The following is a 22,830-nucleotide window of genomic DNA, read 5'->3' as shown; positions in this document are numbered from 1 at the left end:
CAACAAGATGAAATTAAAAATGCTACTTATCAAGACTTACTGGACATAACTAAAGTCACACTTGGAAATTTATAACCTTATATACTCATTGTCAGAGAAGAGAAAGACTAAAAATTGAGTTGAGTACCCAGCTGAAGAAATAAGAAAACGAATCTTAACAACAACCAAAACAGTAGAAAGAAATAAACAAAATAGAAATAGAGATGATTAACAGAATGAAAAGTTGATTCTTTAGAAATGGATTTGCATTCCTAGAGAGATAAAACTTAACAAATCAGACTCAGGATGAAACAGAATCTAACTATACTGATGTTAAATAACTAGAAGCAAAACAACAACAGCAACAAACAAACAAACAAACCCCCAAAACCCTACCCACAAAAGTACACCAGATCCGGACAGTCAACTGAACACTCGGGTATTCTGCCCCTACAATCTGCTCTGGAGAGGGTCTGCTCTGAAGAAAGTTGGGCGTGAACAGTCTGTAGATGAAGGTTCAGCAAACACACGCTGAGCATCGACTGAGCACCAGGGCCTTGGACACAGCAGTGAACCAAACAGGCAAAGCTCCCTCTCCACAGGGAGCCTCCATTCTGGGGGGGGGGGGGGGGGGGGCGGGGAAGACAGATCCTAAACAGTGAGCAACAAGTAAGTGAATTACAGGCAGGTGGGCACTAGGGCGCTGCGGAGGAGAGATCAGAGTGGAGCATAGACTGGGAGAGAAGCCCGAGGGCAGCCAGGGGAGCAGCGGACAGCAGGACGCTCATCTCCCCCCCCCCCCCCCCCCCCCCCCCCGCCCCCAGTTGTCAAGGAAACCAGGGGTGAGGGGAGATCGGAGAGAACGCAGGCCTGTGGGGTTTTCAGCGAGAGGCGGATTGTGCGGCCAGGCCGAGGGGTGAGAGGGAGGGAAGGGTTAGGGTTTGGGTGAGGAAGTGGCCCCAGGAATGTAAAAGGAGGGAGGGATGGCATGGTGAGGGAGGGGTCACAAACGGCCTCACCAGGAAGGGCCAGGAGTTGGGGGTGGACCACCCACGCTGTGGGGGGGGGGCTTAAGACTTTGAGAGTGTGGGGCACCAAGGGTGTCAGACGGCCTATGTGTGCAGGGGTTAACCCACGGATGGGTTTGATCCTGTGCCAGGCACTGTTCTGGACGCTTTGCCCACGTGAGCTCCCACAGGCCCCAGGCGTCTGAACGTATGTGGTGGGAAGAAGTGGGGATGGGAGAACCATGGGTCATTCTGGAACCTTAGCCCTGATGGAAGGAGTGGAGATGCAGAGGGGCCATGGAGTCTGGGGAATCCTCACCTTCAAGGACAGAGACAGGAGAGCAGCGGGGTGAGGCTGGGAGGTGGTGAAGAGCCTGGGGGTCTTTTATTCTCCACAAAATAGCTTGTCCCTGGGCTTCCTCCTCTGTAAACCCACCATGTTGCAGGGACAGGAGGACATTGTGTGGGTAAGGTGCTTCTGGGTATTGGTACTTTTGCCATTTGCCAGGGTGGTGGTGGGTCCAGAGGAGTGGTGCCGGTTTGGCATTCGTTCATTATGTACCCATCCTTTGCGCCAGGTGCTCTGTGGAAACAGCCCTGGCAGTGCAGGCCCGCCTGAGCCTGGAGAACAGGAATGTGGCCATCGTCAAGGTTGTGAGGTTTTCTCCTGAAAGCTCGGCATTCATCTTGCTGGACTCACCGAGGCCAGTGGGTTGCTGGGGAGGCCGAGGGGGCCTCCGTGAGGTCCAGGATGGGCGGCCATGTGGGCGCCTGGCTTTCCAGGTCAAGGGTAGGTTTGCAGGGAGAGCACGGAGGCCTGGGGCTGCTCTGCAGCTGGTTGTGAGCCTCCTCCTTCAGTCCCACCACGAATCGGGGACTCCGGTGAGCACGGCCGGCCTCGCAGCTGCCACAGTGGGAGGGATGAGGGACACGGGGCGGGGGGGGGGGGGGCAGCTCTGGGTGACTCAGGGAGGGGAGAACAGGGGCAGGAAGACAGTGGAGACAGGAGGGGGGCCGGGAAGCACTAGCTTCCTCTCTCCAGGGCTGGGCCACGTGCTTCCCAATGTGCTTCCTGCAGATAAGTGGGCTTCCGACAGCCCCTTCCTGCTCCCCCCTTCCCCTACCCCTCCCATCCTGCTCCAGCCCCTGGGGACCCTCAGCTCCCCGACTCAGGCCAGGCCAGTGGCCTTGGGAAGAGCCTGGACATCCTGGGGCCACATTTCTAGGCAGGCAGGGTCCACCCAGGCTCGGGAAGAAAGCGGGCCCAGACCACAGACAGCGCTGGAAACTCGGCTCTGCGGGGTCAGTGAAATCCTGGGAGGCAGAGATTTTTCCTGAAGGGGGGGCCGGCTGGGCAGGGAGAGAGCCCGGTTTCCCTCAGGGGTCAGGGCTGGTCCTGGGGAAGAGGGCCGCGCTCTGGGGTGACCAGAGGCTGTTGGGGGGGAGGGGTGGGTATTGCGGGGCTCTGTGGGGAGGAGGCTGTTCTTGGAGGGGGTGTCAAGCGCTGGTCCGTGTGGGGTAAGGCTGCTTCCAGGTTGTCATGGGGAGGGGTAGGGAGGCTTTCTGTGTGTGTGTGTGGGGGGGGGAGGTTCATTCAAGTTTATTCCCGGGAGGCTCAGGGGACCCAGGGCTGCTCTTGGAGAAGGTAGGTGAGGCTGGGCTGTCTTCTGCCAGGGACCCGAAGGTGTCCTCATGCTGGGGTGTTCTGTGAAGGTCGGCCAGGGTGAGCAGCTGCGGGGGTCAGGGCCTGTTTCTGGGGAGGAGTCAGGCATGCTGGGGGAGTTCTGGGGGAGTCAGAAGCTGTTTCTCGGGAAATCAGGGCTATTTCGACGTCAAGGGGCCGCTCTTCGCTTTTAGGGACCTTGGGGGCACAGGGTTTCCCAGCACTGGGGTAGTTCTGTGAGGCTGATGAGTGTTGGTGGGACCTGGCCAGCTCCAGTGGGGCGGTGGCGCCTGAGCTAGTTTCTTTACTGCGCTCCCCTCTCCTCCGCCTACTCATCACCCCCTCCCGCGTTGCCACGACAACGCGTGAAACTAAAATTCACTTCCCGGTTGCAGGTGGAGGCTAGTGGCGCCCCCTCCCCTAAGCCCTTCCTCTCAGGTCGCGCCCCCATCTTGTCGTCGCTAAGGTGACTGGGAGGGCGTGACAGGCGTTGGAGCTAGGCGGACCAGGGGACCTGAGGAGGAGGGCAGAAGAGGCGGGCCTCAGAGTCCGGAGTGAACTCCCCAGCCTCGGCCAGGGGTGGGGGAGCCGGGAGCCGCGCGGCACACTGTTCGGCGTGGTCCTAAGGGTTAAGTTGTGAGGTTAATTGGTTCTGGCTGTGGGAGAAGTCCCGGCCCCTCCAGGTTTCCGAGGTCCCCACCGTCCCACCCCAGGACTGGGGCAGTGTTGGTCTCTGTCATCTCCTCCGGGGCTTGAGTGGGGTGGGGAGGGGAGGTCGGTAGGGTGGTAGAGAAGCTGCCACCCCCGGAAATTAATTTTCCTGTTTTTCTCTCCCCTTCCTGCCCTGCCTCTGGTCCCTGTGCCCAAGGCGGCCCCCACGCCAGGTCCAAGACCCCCTCCTCTCCGCATCTTCCCCTGTGGGCCACAGATGCTCTTCCGCAGCCGAACGGCGGCGCGGCCCTCGCTGCTCAGCTACTCTCCCTACACTGAGGCCTAGGACTCCCCACACCCCCGGCGCAGCCCCTAGGCCCCCGCCTTGCTGCGCGGCCCTCGCCCTTCGCACCAACCCCACCCCTCACCCCTCACCCCGGGACCCCGCAAAGTACCCCTCGCCCTCGGCTGGCTCTGAGCCCTCCCGGCCCCCGCCTCCGGCGCAGCCCCCTTGCCACCCCCGCTTTCCTCGCCGCTCAGGCCCCCTCCCCCCGCCGCCCCCGCCCCCAGGGAAGGCAGGCGCCGAGCGGAGCCGGGGCCGATGCAGCTGAGCCGCGCCGCCGCCGCCGCCGCCGCCGCCGCCGCCGCCGCCCCTGCGGAGCCCTCGGCGCCGCTGTCCCCCGTGCCGGCCCCGGCCCCCCCCGGCCCCCTCCCGCGCAGCGCGGCCGACGGGGCTCCGGTGGGGGGGCAGGGGGGGCCGGGGCGCCGCGAGGAGCCCCGGGGCGCCCAGCTCCCGGCCGCGAGCGGCCACGGCCGGGGCGCGGGGATGGACGGCCCCGGGGCCAGCGCCGTGATCGTGCGCGTCGGCATCCCGGACCTTCAGCAGACGGTGAGCCTCGCCGCCCGGATCCCGGCGGCACCCTCGCCCTCCTCTCCCAGCCCCCCACCCGCGCTCTCGGAGCCCTGTGCTGGAGACCCCAGGCCCGCCGCTACTCACCCCTCCCCCACCACCTCCGCCGGGACCCTCCCCACCTCCAGGGCGGGGGCGGGGCCCGGGGAAGCACCGCCCTCGGGGCGAGGCCTAGCCGGCGGGGCGCGGAAGCTCGGGGTCCGCGGCCTGGGCGCGCGGGGCCCGGGGACTCAGTACTCAGCGCCGCGCGGGGCCGATCGGCGCTCACGCTCCCGCTCCGCCGCAGAAGTGCCTGCGCCTGGACCCGGCCGCGCCGGTGTGGGCAGCCAAGCAGCGCGTGCTCTGCGCCCTCAACCACAGCCTCCAGGACGCGCTCAACTACGGGCTCTTTCAGCCGCCCTCCCGGGGCCGCGCGGGCAAGTTCCTGGACGAGGAGCGGCTCCTGCAGGAATACCCGCCCAACCTGGACACGCCCCTGCCCTACCTGGAGGTGAGCGGCGGCCGGGGGCGCGGCAGGGGTCGGGCTGAGAGCTCCGAGCTCCGGGACGGTAGCGGCGGAGGGCGCGGCAGCGAGGGGCACGGACGCGGCGAGTTAGTGTGGAAGCGGCGGGCGGGGGGGGGGTGTTGAGTTGTGTGTCTGGCGCGTGAGGTGTGAGCCGCGTGCCGTGCGTGCGGTCAGCGGCACGTGCGATGGGGTGTGAGCAGGCGTGAGTGCCCGGAGCGCTGTGTGGAGTAAGCCAGCCGTGGTCTGTGTGCATGTCGGTGTCAGCGTCTCCTCCTCCCCGCCCGTGAAGTTGTCCGAAGGGCGACCTAAGCTTCCTCGTTTGCTCACCCGTCCACGGTGTAAAGGCTGTTGAGCGCCCTGTGAGCAAGGGGACCCAGACCCACGGTTTGGAGGTGGGGGTGGCAAGTGCAGTGAGCACTGAAGCCAAGAATTATGGTGGCAGAGCTCAGAGCCGGCTTGGCCTCCGTGGTGGCCCCGGCAAGTAGGGACAGTTCTTCCCAGAGACGGGATGTCTCGGAAGGTCAGCCTGGAACCTGGTCTTGGAAGAGGACTGAGGTTTCCAGGGAATCCCGGGGATGGGAATGAGACAGAAAGGGCACTGCAGGCAGACAGCTGGGCGTACATCACGCCTGACCTCTGTGTTGGTGGTGTCCATGGTAGTGTGCATGGCTTCGTGTGGCTGGCCGGCAGGGGTTTTGTGACGGGGGCGGGGGGGGGGTGGTGGTGGTGGTGGCGAGCAGCGTGGGGCCCTAGCCGCACAGAAGTGGGCAGGACTCGGTTCTGTGCATACTTTCACTCACTCAGCCCAGGCGGATGCCTTTTTCTGCCTTGTCTTTACCTGAGCAGTTTCGATACAAGCGACGAGTTTATGCCCAGAACCTTATTGATGATAAGCAGTTTGCAAAGCTTCACACAAAGGTAAGGAGGCAGCCACAGGGAGTGGACTCCAAGGTCACCTTCTACACCCCCTCCGACCGCCGCCCCCCCATGACCAGTGTTCACCCACCCCAGCCTTAACTGGGTTTTGTGGTGTCAAAAATGTTGTTTAAAAATTCCCTTCTTGAGGCCCTCCACCTGTTCCCAGAACCCCCCACCCGACCTTGGTTGGGGCTGACCAGTCAGTCCTGCCAGCGTTGGCTCAGTCTGCTTTCTCTTGTCCTTAGGGGCCCAGAGTGGGTGTTGGGGACGGCTAGAGGGCTGGGTGCAGACTCGGGGCACCACGGCTTTGGGGTGGTCGGTCTGGTGATGGGTTCTAGTCAGATCAGACTCTGGCTGACCCCTCTGGTGGGCCCCGGCTAAGGGGTGGAGTGCGATAGGGCACAGTGTCTTTGTGGGGGAGAAGTGAGCAGGCGCCAGATGTGGCTGTTGCGGGGAGCTGGGTGGGGGTGGGGAGAACAGGGAGCCCAGCACTTAGTAGTCATCCAGTGCTGGGCACTTTAGGCATCTCATTAATGTTCTTCTGTGAGGGACTGTTGTTATCCCATTTCACAGATGAAGATACTGAGTCCCAGGGAAGTTAAGTGACTTACTTACAGCTCTGCATCCAGTGATGCTGGGGCTGAACCCAGATCTCTCTGACTCTGGGGCCCTGCCCCTAGGCATACCTGTGGAGTCTTTACTCCTCGATAATGTTGCTAGGAGGGTCTGACCCCAAGTGCTCTTTGGGGGGCACCTCCCTGTCTTCTCTGAATGTAGGAGGGGCAGGGTGAGTGCCGCGGCCCTTCCCACAGTCAGAGTCCCTGAGCTCCCACCCCAGGCTCCCCTGGGCCAATGGACATTTGCTTGCTGGACACTTCATTGACAGTCTCTGGAGCCTAAGAGAGGGATCTGAACATTCACCTCTGTGGCCCAGTGACCGCGCTGTGATCCTGGGGCCTCCGTGCCAGACTTCTCTGCTACCCTGGGGCATGTGGTGGTCAGTAGCCATGACTCTGTGGCTGGGCAGAGACTCCCTCACTGGCCCCGGTGTGACCTATCACCCTGGGTTCCTCCTGTAGTTGCCCCTCCTCCAAAACTGTCCCCAGTGACCCACAGGACACCAGTGACTCCTGACCTTCAGTGAGTCCCACTCGTTTTTAGGATGCGTTTCAATTCCTTACCACAGTCCCGTGTTTCTGCCTGCCTGGGCTCCAGCTGGCCCCCACCATCACACTGCCCCCCTCCCTCCCTGCCGGCTACAGCTGAGGTCTTCCCTCTCAGCCATGAGCATCATTCCTCCTTTCTCATTGCCTGACCCCCCTGGAGGATGCTACCTCCCGTGGAGCTGTGTCTTATTTCTGATGCACTTCGTTTCTAGAGGGCCCGGGGCCTCTGGCCAGGGCACCTTGCCTTGTGCACGTGGCACTGTAGCACCAGCAGGAGCTCAGTGAGGCTTTGCTGGGTAAATTAGCGCACGACTGGGGGTATGAATGAAAGGCAGTCAAGGTCACGTGACAGGAGGGGGACACCTGGTGATGGGGGAGGGCCCCGGAGTTGGCAGTCTGTCATGGGGTGAGCTTGTGAAGAAAATGGGCTGGATGAGGAACAGGCTACCTTGAGAGTGATGGGGATGTGGGCTGCCCTGGGCTGGCTCTTGCCCACGTGGCCTCGGGCTCTTCCAGGCTGGACAGGTTGGGGCACCAGGAGCCAGGGAGAGAAGCCAGGGCAGGGGCTGAGGTTGGGGTAGGGAACTCACTAAGGGGCGTGAGCGAGGGCAGCCTGGCCTTGTCGAGGGGCTGGCTGGGCTCAGGCTGACAGCTGTGTTGGGCTTGGGATGCAGGGAAGGACTTGGAGCAGGGCGTGGGTCCAGCTGAGCTGGGATCGGGGCCACAGCGGGAGTGCAGGGCTTAGGGTGACACGAGAGGAGTGACAAGGTCACGATGTAGGCTGATAGGTCAGACTGAGGGTGGGGTGGGGTGGTAGATGCCCCACAGGTAATCTGAGGCTCCCTGGTGGAAGGTGGGTGATGGTCAGATGATGGTGGCCGTGGTGTGGGCTGATCAGGATGGCTGGGTATTCCAGGCGAACCTGAAGAAGTTTATGGAATATGTCCAGCTGCACAACACGGAAAAGGTGGCACGCCTGCTGGACAAGGGGCTGGACCCCAATTTCCACGATCCTGACTCAGGAGGTGAGAAGCAGAGCAGGAAGGGGCATGGCCTTGGAATGGCCAGGACTATGACCTTCATCTATCCCTTGAACCCAGAGTGTCCTCTGAGCCTTGCGGCCCAGCTAGACGATGCCACGGACCTGCTGAAGGTGCTGAGGAACGGCGGTGCTCACCTGGACTTCCGCACCCGCGACGGGCTCACCGCTGTGCACTGTGCCACGCGCCAGCGGAATGCGGCGGCCTTGACGGTCAGTGCGGGCACAGCCCTGGCCTGGAGGGGCGTGCGGCCCAGTAGCGGGAGGAGGCTGGCCTGGCATGAATACTGAGGTTCTCGCTCTCAGACCCTGCTGGACCTGGGCGCTTCCCCCGACTACAAGGACAGCCGCGGCCTGACGCCCTTGTACCACAGCGCCCTGGGTGGGGGAGACGCCCTCTGCTGTGAGCTGCTTCTGCACGACCACGCTCGGCTGGGGACCGCCGACGAGAATGGCTGGCAGGAGGTCCACCAGGTGGGCGGGGAGCACGACGGCGGGGGTGTCCCCGGCTCTGTCTCTGGGGTTTGGGGCTTGGGCTCTGTCCAGGGGCCCAGCAGCACCTCTTTCCTCCCCCAGGCCTGCCGCTTTGGGCACGTGCAGCACCTGGAGCACCTGCTGTTCTACGGAGCCAACATGGGGGCCCAGAACGCCTCGGGGAACACAGCCCTGCACATCTGTGCCCTCTACAACCAGGTGTGCCTGCGCCTGTGCACACGTGTGTGTACACACAGGTGATGCTGTACAGTGACTACCTGTGTGTGCACGTCTGACCCTGTGTGTCGCGCCACAAGTGCGTGTTCTGCGTCCTGCAGTGAGCTGTGGCCTTGTAGACCTACGTGTGTATAGCATCTCCCTGCACACACGTGTCGTGTGTGTGTTCTGCACAACCAGGTGTGAATTGTGTGCACTTGGGCCCTCTGGGGCCTGACCTGCTTGTCCCTGTGCTACAAATGTGTGCGCTGAACATGTAGGCGTGGGTACGTGTGCCCTGCACTCTGGTGCGCGCATGTGCTGTCGCCCAGTTGCAACCCCTACTCCGACCCTCCCACAGGAGAGCTGTGCCCGCGTCCTGCTTTTCCGTGGAGCCAATAAGGATGTCCGCAATTATAACAGCCAGACAGCCTTCCAGGTACACCAGTGTCTGCAGGAGCATGAGGCTGCCCCAGGGTGTGTTTGTCTGTTTGTATGGGGCTTGGTCTCTCTAGACCTTGCTTTTTTTCCCTATAGAGTAATAAGGGAGCTCTGACTCCAGGATCGCCCCAGGGTGGGATGGAGGAAGGGGGTGAGCCGGTGCAGTGCCCAGCTCGTGGTGGGGGTGTTCGTTGAGGGTGGTTCCCTTGGTCCCCCTTCCAGGAAGAGGAGAAGAGGGCTAGAGGGCCCTGGGGCCAAGGGAGAACACGTGTGGGCCTGACCTACCAGAGACAGGTGGGGTGCAGAGGCCGAACCAGGGGCGAGAGGGGTGGTCCCAGATCCCGACTGAACTCAGGTCATGTTTCTGGGCCTTTTCTCTGGCCAGGTTTGGTTCTTAGCACCAGGATGACCCGACGGATGGGTCTCTGTGTGGCCTGGAGTTTGTGGGGGGAGTCGGGGACCACGTCATGGGGACTTTGGACACGGAGGGAGCTGGGACCCCACTCTCAGTGGGAGCAAGGGCCTTCATAGGAGACGTGGGAAGAGCAGGTGTGGCCACTGATTGTCTAGTCAAGGGGGCAGAGGCAGCAGTGGAGGGCTTTCTGGATGACGAGATGCAGGGGTGGGGGCACGGAGCAGAGAGGGTGACAGGAGTAAGGTAGTGGTGGGCCATGGCTGAGACAGAAAAGATGGTGTGTGGAGGGGCCCTTAAGAGAACAGGCAGAGTGGTCAGCACGTCCCAGCTTTAGCTCCGAGAGTCTCATGTCCCAGGAGGCCCCTCAGTCCCATGCAGACTGGGGTGGTGAGTTTAGGCAGGGGACAGGGTCTGAACCTGGGGCCCCCAGCCGAGGAAGACCCCACACAGGGGTCCGAGAAGGCGCCGCTGGGGCCCAGGGGAGGCGCGTTTGGGGCTGCTGAGCCTCCCTCCTGCCCCTCCCCTCCCGCAGGTGGCCATCATAGCAGGGAACTTTGAGCTTGCGGAGGTCATCAAGACTCACAAAGATTCGGATGTTGGTGAGTTCTGCCCACCCAGGTCCCTGCTGAATGTGCATTTGTGGGGGTCGTCGGGGCCCAGCAGTGCAAGGGTCAGTGGGGATGTTACAAGGAAGCCCCCATACTCTGAGCCTTTTCCTTCAGTTCTCCCAGTACAACTGGGAGTGGTCCATTAGTGGCCCCTGCAGGTATGGGGAATGTGCTGAGGGAAGGGCCTGTGTAGGGTGGACAAAGGGTCAGGGTCAAGGTCATGGTTAGGTGAGGGCTGTGGATTGGGGTTAGAGTCAGGTCAGGGTCAAGGGTATGGTAATAATGGATAGGGCTGTGGGTTGGCGCCAGTGCTGGGTTTAGAGATCAAGTTAGGTTGAAAGCAGGCTTGAAGTTAGGGTCAAGATTTGTTTTCCTGTTAGGTCGTGTGAAGGGCCAGCAGGGGACACGTGGCAGTGGACCCTCAGTGTTTCACTTCATCCTGGCACATAAAGCAGTTCAAGTGGCCCATAGCAAGCCTCGACACATGTATGCACGCGTAAAGAAGTCAGAACACAGTGGTGGGGATGCCCGTGGGAGAGGGTGGCAGCGGTCTCGGGGCAAGGGGCTCTGAGCCTTCAGCAGCCAGTGCTTCAGGGGGAGCCCCGTACGTGCCCCAGAAGGAGAACCAGGGGGTGCCCTCTAGTCTGAACCTCAGGGCAGGAGGGCTCACATCGGGCCTGGGTCAGGGGGCACCCACTCCCCTGTCAGCCCTCCAAATCCTGCCGCCCCTCCCTGTGTGGGGTGGCTGGGGGGTGGGCCTCTCTTCCTGGAAAGTATATTTTCTGGCCAGGGGCTGCCCCCTCCAGCCCCCTAGCCATAGAGGGACTTCCTGCTCAGCTCCCTGTGTCCTTGGTGGACAAGGCTTTTCTGCCCACGGCTCTCTTTGGAACACAGACTCCCAGGCTCCCCTTTCTGCTGGGACTGCGATATCCCCATTTTTTTTTTTTTTTTTTTTTGCGGTACACGGGCCTCTCACTGTTGTGGCCTCTCCCGTTGCGGAGCACAGGCTCCAGACGCGCAGGCTCAGCGGCCATGGCTCACGGGCCCAGCCGCTCCGCGGCCTGTGGGATCTTCCCGGACTGGGGCACGAACCCATGTCCCCTGCATCGCAGGCGGACTCTCAACCACTGCACCACTGGGGAAGCCCGATATCCACATTTTTATAAAATTTAAAGTGACAGTGGACTGCAGAGGGCTAGAGCTGGTCTCAGGTTTTGAGTCCTTGTTGGTTCTAATGTGAGGTTATGGTCAGGCAGGGGTTAAGACGAAGGCCAAGTTCATGTTAAGAAGTCTTCCGATATAGAGTCTTCCCTGAACAGTCCTCCCCACAGTGAGGCTTGGTTAGGAGCCCCTTGTTCCCCAAGCAGGGTCAGCGGACTGTGACAGCGGGTAGGCTGCAGGATCAGTAGGCGTGTGTCGAGCACGTAACTGAGCTGATGAAGTGGTGTAGGCTTGGGGCCCAGGTTCTGCTTGGGAAAGAACTGTGATGAAGTTTGAGGTTTGAATTAGGGGTGAGAGACAGAGCAAGGGCTCCAGTTAGGGTCTGCTTGGGGCTGCTGCGTGTTTGGAGGTGTTTGTTAGTCTGGGAGAAGCCTGGTTTGCGGATGTGGGTTCCCTCTTCTGCTTGTGATGTCACCTTGGGAAAGCTTCCTGGGACCTCTGTGCCTCAGTTCCTTTCAGTAAAATATGGTTATTTGCAACCCCTTCCCCCTCTGACCTCATGTGGGATTCGATTCCGTGGGTCTGGACTCTGGCAGGTGGCCTTGAGGGTGGGGGCCAGGCCACGGTCCAGGCTGAGAGTCAGGCAGGCCTCAGCTGCCCCTCTTCTTTGGACAGACATGCCAGGGCTCCTGGGGTCACCATTATCTTTCTGTCTACCTGATCCAGAGTGAGCTCACCCGGCTGGGGTTAGGCATTTGTCGCTGAGCTGAGAGGTCCATATCAGTTAGTCCCATTGTGGGCATCAGCTCTGCCGGCCATGTACCCTTACCTGCTCAGGTGTCACACATACACTCAGAAGACGCAGCCAGGTGTTCATGAGTATTTATGATAAACCCTGTTATTTTAATTCACTGTTGTAACAACCCCCCAATGAGTGGTTGTTGTTAGTCCATTCTTACAGAGGAGGAAACTGAGGCACAGAAGGGTTAATGGCAAAGCCTGTCTTCAGTCCTGAGCGATCCAGGGATCCCTCCTTGTTACCCCACTCCCTCTGCGCACACTTCCTCCATGAGTCAGTTGTCACGTCCCACCCCAGCTTGGGGACCCGGGTGGGACCTGCACACAGAGGAGGAGCGGCAGGGAGGCTTTGCCCAGTCATCCTTCCTTTTCCTCAGGCACGAAGCCCACCTGAAGGGATCTGGTAGGCTGAGCCCTGTCACCCTTCCCCGGACAGGTCACCTGGAAGCCTCTTGGCAGCCTCACCTTCCCCCTCTAGACTGAGCAGCTGGAAGCAGGGATCCTACCTGGGAGCAGCCACCTCTGCTTCCTCACCTGTTGCCTTGGGCTACCTCTGGGTCCACAGGCTCTCCCACCCTCTCTTGTGTGTACACTTTCAAGTACACTTCTCTCAGACTTGCTATCCCAGAGTGCTTTTGAAGAGTGCCCTAGGGAGGTGCTTCTCACTTAGCAATGTACATTTGAGTCACCCAGGGATCTAGTTAAATGTAGATTCTGACTCAGAGGGTCTGGGTGGAGCCTGAGATTCTGCATTTCTAAAAGCTGGAGGTGAGGCCCAAGGCCCACACTTTGCATAACAGGAGTCTAGAATAGGGCTTGGCAAACAATGCTCCCAGGCCAAATCCAGCCCACCGTCAAAATCAGATTCATGTAACATAAAATTAACTATTTTAAATTGAATAATTCAGTGGTATTTAGTACATTCACAACCAACTCTATTGAATTCCAAAACATTTTCATCCTCCCAAATGGAAACAACATATATGTTAAGCAACTATTCCACATTCCCCTCTCCCTCAACCCCTGTCAACTATTAACATACTTTCTGTCTGTAGAGATTTACCTATTCTGGATATTTCATTTAAGTGGAATGACCCTTAGTATTTGGCTTCCTTGTTTTCAAGCTTTATCCATATTGTAGGATGTATCACTACTTCATTCCTTTTTTATGGCTGAATAATATTCCATTGTTTGTATATGTGACATTTTGTTTATCCATTCATCCTTTGATGGACACTTGGGCTGTTTCCACCCTTTGGCTATTGTGAATATTGCTGCTACGAAGATGTGTGAAATGTATTTGCTTGAAAACCTGTTTTCAATTATTTTGGGTGTACACTTAGGAGTGGAATTGCTGGGTCATATGATAATTCTATATTTAATTTTTTGAGGAACTACCAAATTGTTTTTCACCATTTTACATTCCCCCAGCAATGCATGAGGGTTCCAAATTCTTCAGATCCTCACCACCACTTGTTATTACCTTTAAAAGAATATTTTTTATTAAAAAATTTTTTTTATTATAGCCATTCTAGTCTAAGTGAAGTGGTATCTCATTGTGGTTTTGATTTGCATCTCCCTAATGGTTGCTGATGCATCTTTTCATGTGCTTGTTGGCTGTTTGTACATCTTTTTTGGAGAAATGTCAGGTTCTTTGCTCATTTTTATTTATTTTTAAAAATATTTATTTATTTATTTATTTATTTCGGCCTTGCCGGGTCTTAGTTGCAGCATGCGGGATCTTTTAGGTGCGGCATGAGGGCTTCTTAGTTGTGGCATGCATGTGGGACCTAGTTCCCCTACCAGGGATAGAACCTGGGCCCCCTGCATTGGGAGCACGGAGTCTTACCCACTGAACCACCAGGGAAGTCCCTTTGCTCATTTTAAAATTGCTCATAGAATAAGTTAGGAAGTGTTCCTACCTCTTCCATTTTTGGGGAAGAATTTGAGAAGGATTTTGCTAATTCTTCTTTAAATGTTTGGTGGAATTCATTAGCGATGCCATTTCATGCTGGATTTTTCTTTGTTGGGAGATTTGTGATTACTGATCCAATCTCCTTGCTTTTTATGGGTCTGTTTAGATTTTCTATTTCTTCTTGAGTCAGTTTTGGTAATTTATGTTTTTCTAGAATTTGTCCATCTAGTTTATCTACTTTGTTGACATACAATTATTCATTGTATTCTCTTATATTTCTTTTTACTTGTATAAGGTTGGCAGTAATACCCCAATTTTCATTTCTGATTTCAGTTATTTGTGTCCCCCTTCTCTTTTTTTTCTTAGTCAGTCTAGCTAAAGTTTTGTCAATTTTGTTGATATTTTCAAAGAAACAACTTTTGGTGTCATTGATTCTCTCTGTATTTCTATTCTCTATTTTGTTTATCTCATGTAAGTTTTATTATTTCCTTCCTCTGCTAGCTTTGGGTTTGGTTTGCTTCTCTTTTTCTAGTTCCTTAAATAGGTTATTGATTTGAGACCTTTATCCCTTTTTAATGTAGGTGCTTACAGCTATAAATTTACCTTTTAGTACTGCTTTTACTGCATCCCGTAAGTTTTGGTATGTTGTATTTTTGTTTTTCTTTTCTCAAAGTGTTTTCAATTTTCCTTATGATTTCTGTTTTGACACATTGATTGTTTAAGAGTGTTGTTTAATTTTTCACATATTTGGGAATTTTCCAGGTTTTTTTTCCTGTTCTTAATTTCTAGCTTCATTCCATTGTCATTGCAGAAGATACTTTGTATGATTTCAGTCTTTTTAAATTTATTGACACTTTTTTGATGACCTCATTAATGATCTGTCTTGGAGAATGTTCCATGTGCACTTGAGAATAATGCGTATTCTGCTCTTGTTCTGTGGAGTGTCCTATATATATATCTGTTAGGTCTAATTGGTTCAAGTCTTCTATGTCCTTATTGATCTTGTCTTTAGATGTTCTATTCATTATTGAAGGTGGGGTGTTAAAGTCTTAAATATTATTGTAGAACTGTCTATTTCTCCAAAGATATCAGTGTTTGTTTCATATATTTTGATGCTTTGTTGTATACGTATTAATAATTGTTAATCTATTTGATGAATTGACACTTTTATCAATATATAATGTCCTCTGTCTCTTGTAACACTTTTTATCTTTTAAGTCTATTTTGTCCGATATTAATGTAGCTACTTAGCTCTCTTTTGGTTACTATTTACATGAAATATCTTCCATTATCCTTTTATTTTAAGCCTACTTGTGTCTCTGGATCTAAAGTGATTCTTTTGTAAATAGTACATAGTTGGATCATGTTTTTAAACTCACCATCTGCTATTTAAATAAAGTTTTATTAGAACTCAGCCACACCCATCTGCTTATACATCATTTGAGGCTGTTTTCATGCCGCAGTGGCCGTGCTGAGTCCTTGCAACAGAGACTGTATGGCTTGCAAAGCCTGAAATGGTTACTATCTGATTCATTACAGATGTTTGCCAACCCCTGGTCTAGAACATCTTTTACAGTTTCTCTGGTTATGGTCAACTGCAAACAGTCCTATACAGTGGTAGTCTGGTGAGATTTGTCACATGTGGCCGGTTTTGTCTCTCTGGAAGCCTGTGAAATAGGCAGTTCCAAGACCTCATTTGGCTGACAGGAAGGGCAGGCTTTTACCCCTGAAGGTAGAGGTAGAGGCAGTTTGGTATGTGTCCCTCCTGGCATCATAGTTTCAGTCATGGGGTGACCAGCTGTCCTCGTTTGCCTGGGACTGAGGCAGTTCCTGGGACATAGGATTCTACTTTTAAAATCTGGAAATACCAGGCAAACCAGGACAAGTTGGTCACCCTTTCTGGCTGCCCAGAGTCTCACCTGTCCCCCCTACCCCCTCCCAGTACCATTCAGGGAAACCCCCAGCTATGCGAAGCGGCGGCGCCTGGCTGGCCCTAGCGGCCTTGCCTCTCCTCGGCCCCTGCAGCGCTCGGCCAGTGACATCAACCTGAAGGGTGAGGTGCAGCCAGCAGCTTCTCCTGGACCTTCACTGCGAAGCCTCCCCCACCAGCTGCTGCTCCAGCGGCTGCAGGAAGAGAAAGACCGGGACCGGGATGGTGACCAGCAGAGTGACGGCAGTGGCCCCGCAGCAGGCAGGGGCAGCCAGAGTAAGATCAGGTATGTGGGGGCCGGGACCTGAGCCTGGAGGAGCCAGCATTAGCGGGGCAGGGAGGGGCCTGTTGGTGCCTGGCACCTCTGCAGTGATGAGCTGAGGCTTTGGGTCGGCAGGGGGGGGTCTCTTTGGATGGGAAAGGGAAGAAGGTGAGGTCCCCCATGCTGATCTCTGGCTGGAGCTGGACTTGTCCCAAAGGCAGTGGGCAGCTGAGGGAGAATGTTGTGGGGAGAGGGTCTGGTCAGACCTGTGGTTTAGAAAGGTTCCTGCAGTGCCAGGGAGGAGGATGAGGGCTGGGATGAGGCAGGGCTGGGTGACGTGTGGCAAGAGGTCAGGGACTGGAGCTTCCTCTCCATGAGGGCTCAAAATCTATGGGTGGACGCTAGCCCTGTTCCCAAGGGGGGAGTCTTCATCCCAAGACTCCCTCTTGGTGTTTCCCCAACCCCTCTGGCCCTGTATAACCACAGGACCCCATGGCTCTTCTCTTTATCCCTCACCATGAGTGCTGGGACCCTGAGAACCAAGGACGTCTGAAGGACTTGGCATTCCTAGAACTTAGAGCAAAAAGCCTGGGCGGGAGCCCCACCAGACTCTGTGGGCTGGAGCCCCACTGAGCTGAGCAGTGGGGAGTGGAAGGTAGAAACTGGCTCTGCAGACAGATGGATGGGCTCCAGTGCAGTCCTTGCATCTGCCTCCCGTGTGGCCTTGTGAGGATTAGCCAACCACTCTGTGCCTACCTTTCTCATCAGTAAGGTAGGCTAATCCTACCCGAAAGATTTCCTTTGGGAAGCCTTCTGGAGCCCGGGCAGTGAAGGCTCCCTACTGGGACCCCGTGGCCCACAGCAGCGGCCTGCTGCTGCTGATTAAGGCCTCTCTCCTCCCTGCACCTTGAGGGCAGGAGCTGTCTTTCTCATTTCCCACAGTTGCTCCAGAGCCAGTCACATAGAAGGTGCTCGGCTGACATGTTGACTGAAAGAGTTACATAAATAGCACTTTGTTTTCACAGTGACAGCTGGGCTGAGCGGCGTAGTGTTGACCGTGTGTGAGGCTGTGCTGTATTTTACAGATGAGGGTCCTAACTCTCAGGTGGGGTAAATGACTTGCCCAAAGCCACAGAGCTGGGAAGCAGCTTAACTTGCCCCCGGCTAGACCTGATTCCCAAACTTCCTAAGCCTGAGCGTTCAGCAGAGGGCTTGGGGTGCAGCAGGAGCTTATAAAAGCCATTTCTTCCTCTGCTGTCGTCCCTGCTCATATAGCCTCGACCTGTGATGTCCCTACCCAGACTGCAAGGCTACCTGTCCTGCCCCAAATCACCTCAGTTCTCCCCCAAAACTTTTGCATGGCCCAGTGGCTAAAAGAACAAACTTTGGGGTGTTTCAGTTTTGCAGATGGGCTGCCCCTGAGCTGGAGCTGTGTGGAAGCCCTGCTTTCGTGCAGTTTTCGTATATTCGGTCATTCTTTTAGCAAACACAAGCTGAGACCTGCTCTGTGGGGAGAACAGAATTATTATAGCTTTCTTTCCAGCAACCATTTAGTAGGTGCCTAGGGTGCCAGATGTGGTGGGGGGCTAAGGGCGAAGCAGCAGCTGGGGCGGAGCGATCCAGGTAATTTTTATTGGGGGTAAGGGAGTCCCCCAGTGAGTGGCCAGGAGGGGGCTGAGGAAGTTTGGTGCACCCTGGAGGGAGAGGGCCTCAGGGGGAGAGATCACGTTTGGTGGAAGGAGAGAAGGTTAGACGGCTGAGTTTGAGCTGCTGTTTTGGGGTGGTGGGTAGAGGTGGCCGACGTGGCAGTTTCCCCCGGCTCCCCCTGTTGGCAAAGCCTGGCATGAAGTGTAGTCGCAGAGTCCCCACCACCATCGTAGAGCCGGACAGAGGAAGGTGCATTGGGAGCTGAGAGACAGTAACTTAACAGTTGGCCGGAGGAGGAGCATCAGGATAGCTGAGGTGTTGGGGACGGCCTTATGAGCGGCCGCGGGAGGGAGAAGAAGGTACCCAGCCTTGTTACTGAAGTGCAACTAATTCTCGTCCCAGAGAGCCTGGCTATCGGTGGAGAACGTGGACCTGGTCGGCCTAGGTGCCAGGGAGCCAGTGCAGGCCGTTGAGCAGGGCAGAGGCGTAGGGCCGAGGCCTCAGGCTCGGTGCCCAGATCGGGGGAGTGGTCCGGGCAAGGCGGTCAGCCTGGAGAGGGCATGAACATCCGAGGCAGATGTCCAGGAGGAGAAGACCCAGGTCGGGAGGGGGATTCTGGCGCCCAGCACACGCAGCGGTCAGGGTGTGAGGAGGCCAAGGCCCGAGCTGGAGGGTGCGGGCGCGGACCCGCTGGGGGAGCCCCTCCTGGCGGCGAGGCGGACCTTCACGGAGGCGCTTCCCTCCTGTCCGAAGCCTCCAGTCCCCTCCCCAGCTCCCACCCAGCCGGTCCCGCCTCCCCCGTCCCCGCGCTCCTCCGTCGGACTGACCCCTCCCCCACCTTCCCCTCTGGGCACCCTAGTCCCCTTCCTCGGCCCCTCGGCCTCTCCCGCGTCGGGGCCGCGGCGACCGGGCCGCAGGGGGGAGAGGAGGGAGCCCGGCCCGCCGCCCGCAGAGGGAGGAGCCGGGCCGCGGAGGAGGCGGGGCGCGCGGAGCGGCCGTGGCATGGAGCGAGCCCGGCGCGCCCGGGAGCGCAGCCCCGCGGCCCCGGAGCCCTGAGCGGGCGCGGCTCGTGCGCTGGCGGGAGCGGGCCGGGCGCGGCGGCGCGGCCCATGGAGCGGCCCCGGGCCGGGCCCCCGGCGGGCGGGCGGGCGGCCGCGGCGGGCGGCGGGCGGCGGGCGCTGCGGCGGCGGCTGCGGTGAGGCCGGCGGCGGGGCCGGGCCGCGCGCCATGGAGGCCCCGGGCGCCGGCTTCGCGTGCCCGCTGCCCCCCGGCATCGCGTCCGTCACCTACGTGTTCGTCTACAGCCCGAGCGGTCCCGGCGGCCCCGGCGGCCCCGGTCCCGTGCCCGGCCCTGGCCCGGCGCCCCCCGCGGCCCCCGCGCCGCCGCCCCGGGGCCCGAAGCGGAAACTTTACAGCGCTGTCCCCGGCCGCAAGTTCATCGCCGTGAAGGCGCACAGCCCGCAGGGCGAGGGCGAGATCCCGCTGCACCGCGGCGAGGCCGTGAAGGGTGAGGGGGCGCGGGGGGCGCGGTCGCGGGGGGGGGGGGGGCGCGGCGCGGGGCCTCCTGGGGTTCGCGGACGCCACTCTGGGGTGCCCGGCCCGGCTTCCCGGCGACCGTGGAGGGACTGATGCCATTTTGGGGCGTCTGTTATTAGGGGTGTCCCTGGGAACTCTGAGTCGCCGTGGTCATTATGGGTTGCATCTGCCACTGGGGATTCCTTGTGTCACTGTGAAGGGCTCTGTCAGGGAGGGGTGTCAGTCTTTACGGGGTTCCTGTCGTGGGTCCCTCTCCATCCTCTGTCATTTTGGGTTTTCCGTGTCACAACAGAAGCTCCTCTCGTCATGGGGGTGTTTCTGTGTCATGCTCGGGGCTGGTGGTGGTGGGGTTCTCTGTGTTCGTAGGACCTTATCCTATTACAGAGCTTCCTTGAATTATGGGGTTCCTGTGTCACTTCTGGGACTTTCTTCACTGGAAACGCTTGTGATATGTGGGAATTCTCTGCCATTCTGGGGGTATATGTGACAGTTAATGTGGGTGTCTGTGATGAGGGGGTCCTGTGCCACGACAAGCTCCTTGCATTACGAGTGTCTCTGTCATCACTGGGGTCCTCACCTCATGAGCGCTCTCTGCCCGTGGAGCCTAAGAAAGACACAGTTGCGAGGGTCAGCTCTCCATGGCCCATCATGTGTCCTAATCCAATGACCCTGAGCTCTTGGCCGTGACCCCTGGGGTGGGCGACAGAGCAAGGTTGCTTGGGGGTTGGTTGAAGAGGTGGGAGGAGAGGGGTCAGCTGGGAGGGCAGGAGTAGGATTGTGGCCCCTACCTCTGCCTCCTGTCCCCCCCTCGAGTGTGTCCATCTGTGCGTCTCTCTGTCCCCCACATGCCCATCCTGTGCTGTGCCCATCTGTTCTTTTCTGTCTTCTGTGTGGATCCCAAAATTTTCCCAGGGAAAAAGACAGGAGGATGAAGGAAGGGACGGGAAGGGAAGGAGAGACGTGAAGGGTGGGTGGGCAGAGCCTGAGCCCGAGGAGGTGGAGGTGGGGCTGGTGGTGCTGGTGGGAGAGGTGTGGCCCTCCGGCCGCCCTCCTCCGCCCTGACAGCCCGTCTGGCTTCTGTCCCTCCAGTGCTCAGCATTGGGGAGGGCGGTTTTTGGGAGGGGACCGTGAAAGGCCGCACAGGCTGGTTCCCGGCTGACTGCGTGGAGGAGGTGCAGATGAGACAGTATGACGCGCGGCACGGTGAGTGACCCCTACGTCCCCTGGGTGGCCCCTGAGGGTGCCGCCCCTTCCAGCTGCCCGTTGGTCTTGCTTGGAGGCGGATCCTCATTGTGTACACAGAGAAAAGACTAGAGCAAACTCAAACACACGTTCGAAGTAGGTGCAAACTCGTGTACATGACAGACACGGCACGCGTTCACCCCATACTTACTTACCAACACACACGTGTGCATCTGGATCCTGGACAGCTGTGGAGACACGTGTGACGTGCGCGCCCATGGGACGCACACGTATGAACGTGCACCGGTCTGTGATCCCACGTGTGGCTCTCAGTGACCACAACCCTTCCCAGACATGGTTCTCACAGAAATGCTGGGTGCTTGGAGTGTGTGATTGCTGTGTGGCTGGCAGACAAGTAAAGAGGTCAGTATGAGAAAAGAGGCATCTTTCCAAAGTGGACAGATTGTCCAAGTGGGCAGTGCAGGGAGGCCTGGGCCAAAAGGAAATGAGGCCAGTTGGGCCCAGAGGGGCTGTCATGGGTGCCCTGGGGCCAGGATGGTCTGAGGGCAGCAGGTGGGGGATGGCTGCATCCTTAGCCTGCAGGGAGGACGTGAGGGCAAAGGCCGTGGCTCCTGGGGCTGGTGAGCAGCCTCGGTCCAACCCTGCTCACCACCTGAACCTCCAGGAAGGACCCCTCTGGGAGTTGGGATCTGAGGTGGTCCTGCCAGTGGAAAGGAGCGGCTGGTCCTTTCAAGACCCCAGCCAGGGCTGACTGCGCACCCAGGAGGCCCCTCGACCCGCAGGCATTATTTCTGGCCCCGAGAGCTGGTGGGACAAGGGAGCCCCCTCCTGAATGGTGGCTAAGTGGTGGTCACTAGTGGTGTGTCGGGACCCAGGGTGCATACCTCTGTCTTTCTGCACATGAAGGGCTCAGACCCAGGGTTGCTGTGCTCCCTTATCCTGGGTTGCGGGTTTCCCCAGGGGAGCCCACCCCTGTGTGGCCTGGACCCCTGCCCTGGGTGGAGTGTGGCAGAGCCCAGGGAAGCAGGAGTGTGGCCGCTGATCCACTCCTGATCAGGAGCCTTTACTTTTTTTTTTTAAGTTTTACTTATTTATTTATTTTTATTGGAGTATAATTGCTTCACAATGGAGCCTTTACTCTCATACCTGGCTGTTCACACCGCCTCACCCTGACGGCTCTCCTTGCGGCTGGGAGCCTGGGAGGGACACGACATCCTGTATTCTGCCCATTGTGGGCAGGTGGGGTGGTATGTTGAGGTGGGGAGTGGTTTCGGAAGTTTGGGCTCTGGTGCCAACTGGACAGGAGAGGTGAGGGGAAGGAGGGGCCTCGAGACCTGCGTAGGGAGTGGGTCCTGTGGGCCCCTATAGGGTGGGCAATGAAGGTTCTGGTCTGAGAACTCTGCGGGTCCAGGGGCAGTTGGAGCTGAGTCTGAAGCTGGGGAGGAAGGAAGGGAGGTCTGGACTGGAGTTGGAATTTGAGAACAGCCCGTGTTTGTTAGGTGTTTGACGTGCGCTGGACCCTGTGTCGGGAGCTGGGGTCACAGGGGCTGGCTCTCTGCCTAGCGAGGGGCAGGCGGGCACACTGCATGGCTGTGACAGGCGTGAGCACAGGGGCCTCCCTGGGTCGGTCTGAAGGAGTCCGGGGGCCTTTAAAGCAGAGGTGTTGTTTGAGCTAAGCCTTGAAGGATCGCTAGGACCATCTAGGTGGTCAGCATGATGGGGGTGGGGGCAGAGCCTGTTGGCCAGGGCACGGCATGGCCTTCTAGATCTACACGTGCTGGCACCCAGTGTGCTCCAAGCAGTGTCAGGATGCCTGGCTGGGTGTTAAGCTCTCTTACCTCTAAGAGTTCACTGACTTGTCCCAGCATGCCTGGGAGGTGGGGACAGTTGTTGTTAGTCATCTCTCGGAGGGTTCTCTTCCGCAGCCCAAGGAGCAGAGTCTTGTTTGCAGTGTAGGCAGTGGGCTGCAGGGTCTGTGCTGTAGCTGCCACGCTTCATGGGCTCTGGCTGAGCGAACCTGTGCGTTGAGGGGCGGGTGGCAGGGCTGGAGTGGGGAGTGTGAGGGCTGGTCCCGCGTCCTGGGACTAGGGGCTAAAGTTTGTGGCGGTGTCGCAGGAGGCGTCTGGGGGGCGCTGTCCTGATCGTGCTGGTCATTTAGGATTAGGGTGATGGCCCAGGCAGGGCAAAGCAGGGAGACGGAGACGGGATGGGCAGGGCTGGACTGGAGTCATAGAGAAGGGAGACGACACAGAGCAACCTGTTGAAGGAGCTATAGGCCTCCGGGCAGTGGTGGGGCTCCTAGACAGGGGTGGCTCTGGGGTTTGTCATCTGAAAGTGTCAGAAGGTACCTGGGTAGATGGGAGTGTTTCATGGATGGGCAGGGAGA

At 57.9% G+C, this 22,830-nt stretch overlaps 1 protein-coding gene across 8 annotated transcripts in view; it reads left to right on the top strand.

The window, feature by feature from the left end:
• Positions 1-3,901: 3,901 nt before the first annotated feature.
• SHANK3 (SH3 and multiple ankyrin repeat domains 3) overlaps positions 3,902-22,830 on the top strand; it is a 50,470-nt gene continuing 31,541 nt past the window's right edge. For 7 of the 8 annotated variants that reach the window (XR_004351747.1, XM_032645377.1, XM_032645376.1 and 4 more), the window contains exons 1-12: positions 3,902-4,189; positions 4,497-4,700; positions 5,562-5,633; positions 7,716-7,824; positions 7,900-8,051; positions 8,145-8,312; positions 8,415-8,531; positions 8,890-8,967; positions 9,917-9,983; positions 15,809-16,082; positions 19,010-19,212; positions 20,331-20,444. Coding sequence is in view for 7 of the 8 variants with exons in the window: in XM_032645377.1 (XP_032501268.1) it covers positions 3,902-4,189; positions 4,497-4,700; positions 5,562-5,633; positions 7,716-7,824; positions 7,900-8,051; positions 8,145-8,312; positions 8,415-8,531; positions 8,890-8,967; positions 9,917-9,983; positions 15,809-16,082; positions 19,010-19,212; positions 20,331-20,444 (1,846 nt within the window). In the remaining variant the exon portion in view is untranslated. Of the gene's footprint in view, positions 4,190-4,496; positions 4,701-5,561; positions 5,634-7,183; positions 7,206-7,715; positions 7,825-7,899; positions 8,052-8,144; positions 8,313-8,414; positions 8,532-8,889; positions 8,968-9,916; positions 9,984-15,808; positions 16,083-19,009; positions 19,213-20,330; positions 20,445-22,830 lie in introns of those variants that run through there. The other variant, XM_032645381.1, reaches the window with a different exon arrangement.

The sequence above is a fragment of the Phocoena sinus genome, chromosome 10 (assembly GCF_008692025.1).
Source record: "Phocoena sinus isolate mPhoSin1 chromosome 10, mPhoSin1.pri, whole genome shotgun sequence".
Taxonomy (NCBI): domain Eukaryota; kingdom Metazoa; phylum Chordata; class Mammalia; order Artiodactyla; family Phocoenidae; genus Phocoena; species Phocoena sinus.
Note: the sequence above shows the minus strand (reverse complement) of the source record. Positions and strands in the feature narration are given on the sequence as shown.